This window comes from Blastomyces gilchristii (assembly GCF_000003855.2).
Source record: "Blastomyces gilchristii SLH14081 genomic scaffold supercont1.5, whole genome shotgun sequence".
NCBI classification, from domain to species: Eukaryota; Fungi; Ascomycota; class Eurotiomycetes; order Onygenales; family Ajellomycetaceae; genus Blastomyces; species Blastomyces gilchristii.
Window position 1 is genome coordinate 2,080,541 of NW_003101678.1, and position 11,728 is coordinate 2,092,268.

The 11,728-nt window shown below is 30.3% G+C and overlaps 1 protein-coding gene and 1 pseudogene across 2 annotated transcripts in view; both read left to right on the forward strand.

Moving 5' to 3' along the window:
- BDBG_03431 (uncharacterized protein) overlaps positions 1-915 on the forward strand; it is a gene marked incomplete at both ends in the record, with an annotated part of 1,121 nt that extends 206 nt beyond the window's left edge. Inside the window, one exon of the mRNA XM_031721247.1 lies at positions 338-915. Coding sequence (XP_031577733.1) covers positions 338-915 — 578 coding nt within the window. The remainder of the gene's footprint in view (positions 1-337) is intronic.
- Positions 916-2,106: 1,191 nt separating this feature from the next.
- BDBG_16820 lies at positions 2,107-2,195 on the forward strand (annotated as a pseudogene). The gene has a single exon. The product of its transcript is annotated as a tRNA-OTHER (tRNA).
- Positions 2,196-11,728: the final 9,533 nt, after the last annotated feature.

An 11,728-nucleotide genomic window follows, 5' to 3' on the forward strand; every position in this document is an offset into this window, starting at 1 on the left:
TCAACCCCCGTTGTAAGCGTGGATAGGAGGGCGAAGCAGCATTCAAATGTCATCGAGGCGGCGAAGAGGGCTGGTGTCGGCCATGTATGAATTTCTTTTTTATTAATTCCATCCTTGGTCCTAAGAATCTATAGAATTTACTCCAAAACAATTCTTAGCTTTACTTACCTGTTCTGTGAGGTTCTGTAATAGGTATACTACTCCAGCCTCGCATTTGGCGGCTACGGATCACATTCAAAGGCCGTCGTGCAGACATCTCATTTAATCACAGAAGAGCAATTGAAAAAGTACTAGTCGCCCCCATTTTCCCTATACACTCCTTACTAACATCCCCCAGATCCGGCATCCCCTACACCTCCATCCGCGAAGGCATCTACGCAAGACGCCTTCCCCGTCTTCGCCTCCTGGTACCCGGACACAACCACCATCTACATCCCTACCGACTGCGCCATCGCCTGGACCTCCCGCACCGAGCTCGGCGAAGCCAACGCAAAACTCATGCTGCGTGACCCAGCCACCCTCCCATCCCTCCTCCAAAATAGCCACGACAACAACATCGCCCTCCTCACGGGACCGCGCGCCTATACCTTTGCAGATCTCGCCGAGGCCCTCACGCGTGCCACGGGCAAGAAGGTAACTCTGCAGAAGATCCCGCGGGAAGAGTATGCGGCGCTCGTGGCGGCCGAGGACGCCAAGGAGGGCCATGGCGGGAAATCGGCGGAGTTCTTCGAGGTATGGGGTACTTTGCTGGATGCGGCGGCCCAGGGGGAGGCGGAGATGGTGAGCCCGCTTATGGGGGAACTGCTGGGCCGTCCGCCACGGGATGGCTTGGGGTATATCGAGGAGCTGGTGAAGGAGGCGGCGCCGCGGGGCGGGTATACGTGGCATCAGAATTATGATGTGGAGAGGGAGTAGATGAGAGATTTGCTCTTTTTTTTTTTCGCTGTATGAAATGGTTCTCCTGTGTTTGTTTTTGCTTGATTTACATAGTTTATAATTTATGATTTTGAAGGAGGTAAGTAGGCAAGCCAGTGAGATTATAAATTTCATGTTTGATCTCATTTGATCTGGTCTCATACCTTTCTTGATGCAAGTCTCATCAGAACTAATCATTAAAAAAAATATGAAAAGTGACTAGAAATCAGAGCTTAGAATGAAACTATAACGTGATCAACCACTCAACGCCCGCTTACACTCAACACCCGCCATTTCACCATTACTATGATGAAATATTTTCAATGATATCTCAACAACACAATTAGATTTTAAGATGATATATTATATGATGAAAATATATATAGAAAATTACATATAAAAATATACAGCTAATTCTGTAGATATTTATTTAACTTAATAACTTATCTGAAATATAAAATCTTGAATGAAGATAGATTCAGTGAGTAAGAAGTTATTAAGTTAATAAAGATTGTAATTAGACTGACCGTGTGACTGTGTCTGAGACCAGGACCAGATTTTTTGATAGTCTCATTATCAATTTGACTAATCCCATTACATGGTTTTAACATTTGATAGTAGTTTCATACTGTCTCAGTGAGACTTACTGTCTACTCTTATTACATTTTTCAAATAAGATTATAATTTCCACTTCTCAATTTAAATTATTTTTATTGCTTTAAATGACTTTAAATCTTATTTAAGCATTATCAAAAAGTGTTACTTTTTAAAAAATTAAAAATAGTCTAAAAAAAACCTTAAAATGTCTAAAAATAGTAACTTTATGTCAAGAATGAGACTAAATAAGATCAAATGAGACTACTTTCTCATTTTTTTCAAGTCATGATTTCATTTTAAGATCTTATATATGATCACTTTGTATGTTTTTTTAATAACTAGTCTCAGTGAGATTCATGTCAAGAAATGTATAAGATCAAATTAAATAAGATTAAATATGAAATTCATGATTCTGATAGTCAGTCTAATTGTAATATTATCAGATTTCTCTGACAGTGAATTTATAAGCATTTTAACAGAGCTCTGAAAACATGATTTAGTTACTTTTTATAAAATCAAGAATTTACTTTTCTGATTAAAAAGATAATTTTTGAATTCTTTAATTTTTTTCTTATATAACTGTAATTACTACTGGCCCCGGTGGCCGAATGGTTAATGCGGCCACCCGGTAGCACCTTGGCGTGGGAAACCAAGGCGCGTGGGTTCGAAACCCGCAGGGGATACATTAAATCCGGAACTCAAGCACCTCAGGTTTCTAATAAATACAGAGATGTACAAATCGCTTCAATGAATTGCTCTATGTTCCTGGGCTGGGAAGTTATTATCACATGTATCTAATTGTCACTTCTTTGTATTTTCCTATGTTCTTGTTATCTTGACATGGTTTCAACACCTGTATTTCCTTCTGTATAATCAACACTTAATCTGTATTTAACATCACGCAAGGACTCATCATAAGCTCTGCTTGCATATGAGTATAATGGAAGAATAATAATAATAATAATAATAAGTAATTACTACTGTACAGTAGCTTATTCTTTCTTCTCTTTTTACTCTTGAGTCTTTCTTATATCTCTAAGCTTCTTTTCAATCTACTATTAAGTAACTCTTACTATAAGAATAAGTGCTCAGAGATAGACTAATCACTGAGATTATAAATTTTATATTTAATCTCATTTAATCTGATTTCATACATTTCTTAATATGAATTCTGCTGAGACTAATTATTAAAAAAAATATGCAAAGTAACTATATATCAGATCTCAAAATGAAATTATAACTTAGAAAAAATAAGAAAGTGATCTTATTTAATCTCATTTAGTCTTATTCTTAATATAAAGTTACTATTTTTAAATATTTTAAGATTTTTTTTAGACTATTTTTAATTTTTTAAAAAGTAACAGTTTTTAATAATACTTAAATAAGATTTAAAGTCATTTAAAGTAATAAAAATAGTTTAAATTAAGCAGTAAAAATCATAATCTTATTTGAAAAATATAATAAGAGTAGACAGTAAGTCTCACTGAGACAGTATAAGACTACTATCTAATCTTATTCTAATAACTGAATGATTAATACAGTCATCTAATAGTGTCTTAATGTGAGAAATCAAGGTATATGAGTTTGAAACCCGCAGAGAATACATTAAATTCAGAACTCAAGCATCTCAGATTTCTAATAAATACAGAGATGTACAAATCACTTTAATAAATCACTCTATGTTTCTGAGATGAGAAGTTATTATTGTGTGTATTTAATTATCACTTCTTTGTATTTTCTATGTTCTTATTATCTTGATGTGATCTCAACACCTGTATTTTCTTTTGTATAATTAATACTTAACCCGTATTTAACATCATGCAAGAACTCATCATAAGCTCTGCTTGTATATAAGTATAATAAAAGAATAATAATAATAATAATAACTATCTAATCTTAAAACTGTGTAATGAGATTAGTTAAATTAATAATAAAAGTATTAAATATTCTAATTCTGATCTCTAATATGATTACATAGTCAGTCTACTCACAGGTGATTATTCAGATATTTATAGCTTGATATGATATGTACTGATAACTACTAGAAGTATTCACAGTAGAAAGATAAATGTAGAGATTAAATATATAATAGTATTCAAGCTAAGTTATAAATAGTAGTTACAAACTTAAGTTTATATAGTTATATATAGTCAAGTAACTCTATTAATTATATAAGAGATACAAAGAGAAGTAAAGAATCTGTAAAAAGTAAGATTTTTTATATATATCTTTCTCTCTAAGACTTTATCTATAAAACCTTTCACTGAGTGATTTTATAGAATCAGACTTAGCACTGTAATAATACTTACTAAAAATTCTTTATATCTATAAAAAAACCTCAGTGAGAAAAAATCTCTTATTACTGTAAGAAAAAAAGAGTTTATTATTTAATTTCTTATTCTATAAGATTCTTTATAATCTGCAGATCTTTCTCTGACTATTATACATATTTGTGACGGGCTGCACCTGATCAATTATATAGACTATTTCATTACACTTCACAGATTTCTATCACTTCAATTCTCAGTCACTGATTCTCAGCTGAAAATCTACAGAATTTCTATTCTTCTGCTCTGAAGCTTTATCATGTATGAAAACCTCTATTCTTCTGCTCTAAAGTTTCACTGTGTACATCACAGTGTATGTGTATAAATATTCACTCTGATCACTGATTCTCACACTTTCTCTTTCTTTTCTTCTCTAATGTTTTTATCTTTGTTATATAAGATCTATATATTATACTGATTTATTCAGTGTAGATCTCTTACACTATAAAAATATTCATCATCTTCTTATTAGAAATGATTACTCACTGAGATATTCAAACATATAACAATGTGTAAGAAATAAAGAAATAGTTAAAGAGTTAAGCAGACACTGAGTTCTTAAATAGAAGCTTGCTCATCAGTCACTCTGACTCTGTAATAAAATCTTATAAAGAGAGTAAGATCTTATAAAGAGAATATCAGTGAAAGATCTGAGAGTTCTGATATTACAGATATATAAGATATTCATATAATTGCACTTCTTCTGATTTCACAGATATTATATATTCAACAATTAATATAATCATGTCTAATAATAATATGAGAGAATTCTTGAATGTGAGTATAGATACAATGTCACAGTGGCTCTGAGCAATGTTGAAATTACAACAGTAATAGATAGCTGATATGCATGTGACTTAACAACACTAATACAAGAAATTTCAATGATTATCTTGACTAGGAAACCTCTGCACAGACATTTCACATTATAGAATCAAATATAAATACAATGCAGATGCTAAAGAAATGCTTAAATATCTCTGTATATTTTAACACTTCTGATCTCACTCTCTACTCATCATGAAGATTGAAAATGCTTATAAAACTAAGTGTAGATGAAGATGTCATCAGTTCACTAACTAATCAAGATTAGTATGTCAATGAACAGTTGAGAGACTGTGTGAAACAGAAGTTTCATTCATGAATAAAAGTATGTGAATCAGTGTTGTGAATATCTGATAATATTATCAAACATCTTAATGTTCTGTTCTGAGACACTGCTATGCAATAAAAAGCATTAGATTGATTATAAAGTACTTAACAGAGAAACACTTCTCTTACAATATTCATCTCTGACTTCAATACTAAGATTCTAGAAGCAGGTAATCAATCTTAAGAGAACTGAATGAAGATTAATATGCTTAAGAAGACATTAACTTTCAAACTCTTACAGACTCTTATAAGTGTAGATGAAGATCAGACTTATAAAGGTTTCTGTATACAACTCTGAACATTGAATGATCATCTTATCAAGCTCAAAAGTATACAGAATAGTGATAGAAGATGTTACACTTCAGTCACTCATACATCTGTACTGAAGAATGACAATGCAGATATCATGAATTGAGTGAACTTAAATATTTACATGCAAGCAAGAATCTTCACTATTCAAACAAGCTTCTGAGTTTCTGAGATCACTCTCAAAGAAGTCACTGATTGATGTCAATGAGAAGTGTGTATTAACTGTAACTAATTAGAACATATTACTTTCAACTACTGATTAATCTATGTATCTTCTTACTTGAAGAATGAATCAATGCCTGTCTGTATCAATCACATTGCATTGAAGAAAGATTCAGAAGATAACTATGAGAATATCTCAATAAAACAGGGAAAAGATTAGCTTCTGTTCAAATTTGTAAACAGAAGCTTGAAGAGGTCAGATAACAACAATTTAAAGAGAAAATGACAATGAATATGATTCTTGTATCTACTGTGATCATGTAAGAAATCCCGCTTCTCACGAATTCTTTACCTCTATTTCTATCTCTCATGTAATCAATAGGGTTAGTGGCCCTTGACTACACACAACTATATAGACTGAAGTTCATGAATACTATTTATAACTCAGCTTGAATGCTATTATAATTTAATCTCTATATTTTATCTTTCTACTGTGAATACTTCTAATAGTTAACAGTATATATCACATCAAGCTGTAAACATCTGAATAATTATCTATGAGTACTTATTCTTATATTTCAAGCTCAGTCAGTCAGCAACTGTCTGTTATAACTAAAAGAACTAGAAACTTGTATACTTCAATCTCTATAAACTCTACTACAGATACTCAGAAGCAGCCATCTAAATTATAAATAACTTCTATAAAAGAAGTCTTAGAGAACTTATTAATTACTGATAAAATATTATTCTCTGTATCTGTAACAGAGGAACTCTTCAAACTCATAAATGAATTAATTTTAGTGAGGAACATTCTTGAGCATCTCTCACAGAATTAAGCTATTTTTCTACAAGAAATGCTTACTGTCTGTAAACACTCTTAAACTGAGTCTCTAGACATGATCTTCAGAGATACTTATAAACTGAAAAGAAACTTTCTTAAGCTGTAATCACTTAAGATTACTTATTGAATCACAATCTATAAAAGATTTTATAAGTTTGTATTTAAAATTAACTTATAAGTCTGACTGTGTGATATGAAAGATAAAGAAGCTGTTATCTATATAATAACAGATCTTTACTACACTGAAGTCAAGAACTGACTGAATTATTTAGAGAATAATTACAAGAGATCTCACTGATCTGTTGTTAAGATCTATTTAAAGAATAAGTTAAGAGACTCTATAAGCTGAACAGAGAATATCTGAACTGTGATTATTAATATTAGAAAAAGAGATGAGAAATCTGATAAAGACTACTTACAGTACTTCATAGAATTATGATATAAATTAAGATCTGTGAAAACAGGGCTCTGAAACAAGATCTGAATAATAATATTTATAAAGAGACTGAATAAAAGTATGCAGAACAAGCTCATTAAGTAAGACTCTAAGCTCTTAACTCTGAAGAAACTGATGACTCTTATTTACTGCTTATAGATCACTGTGAGAGTCACAGATCTGTAGAGAGTGAATCATCAATCAGCTCTAGACTGGCCGCCGGAATTATGAATTTCATGTTTAATCTCATTTAATCTGATCTCATACATTTCTTGGCATGAATCCTGCTTGGACTAGTTATTAAAAAAACATGCAAAGTAACTATATATGAGATCTTAAAATGAAACCATGACTTGAAAAAAATGAGAAAGTGATTTCATTTGATCTCATTTAGTCTCATTCTTGATATAAAGTTACTATTTTTAGATATTTTAAGGTTTTTTTTAGACTATTTTTAATTTTTTAAAAAGTAACACTTTTTGATAACACTCAAATGAGATTTAAAGTCATTTAAAGCAATAAAAATAATTTAAATTGAGAAGTGAAAATCATGATCTCATTTGAAAAATGTAACAAGAGTAGACAGTAAGTCTCACTGAGACAGTATGAGACTACTATCTAATGTTAAAACTGTGTAATGGGATTGATCGAATTGGTAATGAAACTATCAAAAAATCTGGTCCTGGTCTCAGACACGGTCACACAGTCAGTCTAATCAGCTCTGTGAGAGTTAGAATAACAGAGAATAGATTTGTCAGAAAAAGATGATAAGATATAGAGAGATTTATATCTGACTGCTGAGTAGAAAGAGAGAGCTTTACAAGCTTCTGTAAATAGAGTATATAATAGAGAGATTAAGAAAAAGAGTCTCTACTTTATCTATTCTAAATCAGAACATCTTTGTACAAACTGTCTAAACAAATTAAAATAGAAATTTGAGAAGTCATAGACAGAGTCAGTAACAGTCTTCTTAAGAGTCTTAAAGCTGACATCTGAATCTGTTACTTCTCTGATAAAAATACTTACTTATAAGAAGAGACTGTGTTGCAGTGCTGCTACTCTGCAAGTATAAGAAGTATTAATAAACTCAGAATCTGAGGTCACTATAGTGTTTCTAAAGCTCATAGAGTGAATGAGCTGAGTGATGAAAACTGAGAATCTGCTCTTATAATAAGCAGAATGTAAGAACTCAGATCTGAGAGCTGAGAGACTTATAAGAGTCATCTTTGAATTACAAGATCTCTTCAGAATCTGAAGAAGATTTGTAGAAACTATAATTATCACAGATATCACAGATAATATATACTTGAGATTTATATAACTTCAAAGACATAATCTGTACATAGCTGTCTATAAGTCAGGTTTATACTTCTAATCAGTGTTAATAGACTTACTTATAAAGATAGAATCAGTTGATACTGTAGAGTTAATTAGAGAAGATAAGCTCATCTATATAATAACTTTATAAATATCTGAGAACTTCACAGTCATAAAAACTGAGCTTCAGATATCAGAGAAATACTGAGATCTTATAGAGATATTTAGCTCAGTAAAGACAGCTGAGCTTTCTTCTTATTATAAGAAGAATCTAATAATAAATTTAATAGAAGAGTAGAAACTCTTCTAAGAACTAATCTATAAGCTCTCTCATTATGAGACAGAGGTCTTGCAGATCTATGTAAAGAAGAATCTAAAGAATAACTTTATTCAATCTTCACAGATCTCTATGAAAGCCTCTGTGATATTCATAAAGAAGAAGAATAAAGATCTCAGATTATATGTAAACTACTGTGATCTGAACTTTAAGATAATAAAGAGTCATCACTCTCTGTCTCTGATTAAGAATGTGATTAACTGTCTCACAGAAGCTGTTATATTTATATAACTGAATATGATTAATGTATATACACAGCTGTGAATATAGTCTGAAAATGAATGAAAGACTGTCTTTAGAACTGCACTGAGATTATTTAAATATTTAGTAATATCTTTTGATTTAACTAATATCTCTGCAGTATTTCAGTCTTTTATTAATAAAACACTTTATATATATCTGAATATCTTTATGATAATATATCTGAATAATGTGATAATATACTTTATAAAGAAGAAAGAACACACTGAGCATGTATAAAGTATGTTAAAGATTTTAGATGAGACAGAACTGTATATTAAGCTTGTAAAGTGTAACTTCAGTATCTATTGAATTAATTTTCTAGAATATGTAATCACTGCAGATGATATTCAGATGAAATCTTTATAAATTAAGACTATTCTATCATAGCTGAAGTTAACTAGTATTTATAAGATTCAGATCTTTCTGAGCTTTATGAATTTCTATAGATAATTTATCTTTGTATTCATGAGAATCTTCTTGACTCTTACAGACATGCTGAAGAGTGAAAACAAGAAGAAGTCATTCTGTAAATAAAGAATGAAAAGATTATTAAGAAGAGAGAGCTGTGAGAACTTTCTTATCTCAGAAGCTTATAAAATCTTTATAAGATTGAAATAGATATTTATAAATATAGTGATACTGTTTCACTTTAATCTCTTGCTCTTAATCAGATTAAAGATAGATATCTTCTTCTTTATAATTTCAGAAATAGTCTCATAACTATAGTTAAATAAGAACTAGGTTTCAGTGATCTTTTTCTTATAAAAGATGTAATCTGTGAAGATTAACTATAATATTCATAATCAGAAGCTTCTTATAATAGTGAAATTCTTCTATCACTGATATCACTACTTTAAGAACCTTATAATAGTAATTACTATTAAAACTAATCATAATAGCTTATAACAGTTTACTTCAATCAAGAAACTCTTATAATGATAGATTTACTAAGCTCAGAGACTGAGTGAGTTCTGATTCAAGATAGAACATATTAAGAGAACTAAGAACTCAGTGAACAGACTCTTTCACAGATCAGACTATGTTAAGAAGATTAGAATAACAGATATAGAAAGACTAAAGAAGATAGAAAAGCTTTACAGAATGCTTGAACTGAGTATTATAAAGAGATTGACTGAAGAGTCTCTGAATTCTCTGTGAGAGAAGAGAAGAGAGAAAGAAGAGAAGTCTGTATAACTACTCTTTATAACACTGAGAGTCAACACTCTGAGAATCTCTGTAAGAATTCTTGAAGAGAGTATCTATAATCTGAAGAGTTTGTAAGCTTTGAGAAGTATCATAGAAGACCTGATACAAGAAGAAACAGAGTATAAGTCTTTATAAGATCTTCTATTCAGATTGTCTGAACTATAACTGAAGAATGAATATACTCAGTATATTCAGAAACTGCTCATGATAAGAATCAATCCTGCAGAAATAAAGAATTAAAGAGACTTAAATAATCTTTTATAAAGAGAGAGCTGAATTTATATATCTATAAATGAGTTTCTATGTATAGAACTTATTAAAAGGCATTATAACTCTTCTCTAGTAAGTCATTTTACAGATACTAGAACTTATAAGTTACTTATAAGAAAATACTTCTGACTGAAGATGTGAGAACTTATAAAGAAGATAGTGAATTCTTATACTATTTATCAGAATTTATGAGTAGTGCAGTTCAGATTATATAAAGAAGTTACTTCTCTACTCATCTCATAGAAATCTTGAGAACAGCTAGAAATGAATACTCTTATAAGTCTTTTTAAAAGCAAGAATATATATGATATCTGCTTTGACAGTGTGCTAGTGATAGTGAATTACTTTATCAAGATAACACACTTTATACTCACTCATAAGAACTTGAAGTTAAAGAATTTAGCTTATATCTTCATCTGTGATATGATCTGATTGTATGAATTATCTGTGAATATTATCTCAGATAGAAAATCAATCTTCATAGAGAAGTTCTGATCTGATCTGATAATTATACTGAAGATCTTATAAGATTCAAGCATGACTTTTCATCAACAGACAGATAATCAGATAAAATATCTAATAAGTATATTAAAACAGTATCTGCAGTGCTTTGTCAACTATAATCAGAATAATTGAGTGTATTGATTATCACTTATGAAGTTTATATATAACAACTCAAAGTATATCAGCACAGATAAAATTCTCTTTGAGATACTTACTAAGACTCATCTGTAAATAATCTTGATGAATCTGTGAGAGTACACTATAGAGTGTGATAATGCTTATGAACAGACTGAGAGAATTCAGAATATCTGAGAAAAAGTCTGTGAATTCTTGAGAAAGACTCAAGAGTATCAGAAGAGATACTATGACTTCAAGTATATTACAAAGAGTTTTAAGAAACATGATAAAGTCTGACTAAGTCTAGAAAATATTATTATATAGAGATTTAGTAAGAAGCTGAATCTCTTACAGGCAGAGTCTTATAAGATTATGAAGAAAGTTAGTTTACAGTTCTATAGATTGAAACTGTTATCTGAGTTACAGATATATAATGTTTTTCATGTCTCTTTGCTTTATAAATATAAGGAATTCTCAGAAGAGAATTCTGTGATTTATTACTCTATTTACAAAGTACTAGAGAGTGAAAGAGAATATTAAATTAAAGAAATTATTGATTCAGAGAAACAAGATTATAAGCTCTGATTTAAGATTCAGTGATAAGAATATTCTGATAAGATAAATAAGTTCATTTAAGAATCATCTGAGCAGATAAGACATCTGTGAAAGCTAAGACATAACTTTCATACTATGAATTCTGATAAGTCAGAATAATGTGATCTTTACTAAGAATCTAGTTATGATAAAGATATTAACACTGTTATTTATAAACTCTAGTCTATAAGATGATAAGTTTCTACTGATATGAATAGTCTGTGATGTATACAAAGAGAAGAAGAAATCATACTCTTATTAAAGTTAAAAACTAAAGAAAACAAAAACAGAACTATGAATACAATTTAAAGATTAATAAAGAAAAAACAAAGAAAACTTATATTCATATTCTTACTATCTGTAATATTCAATTCTCTTATAACTATCAATTCTTCTCTTCA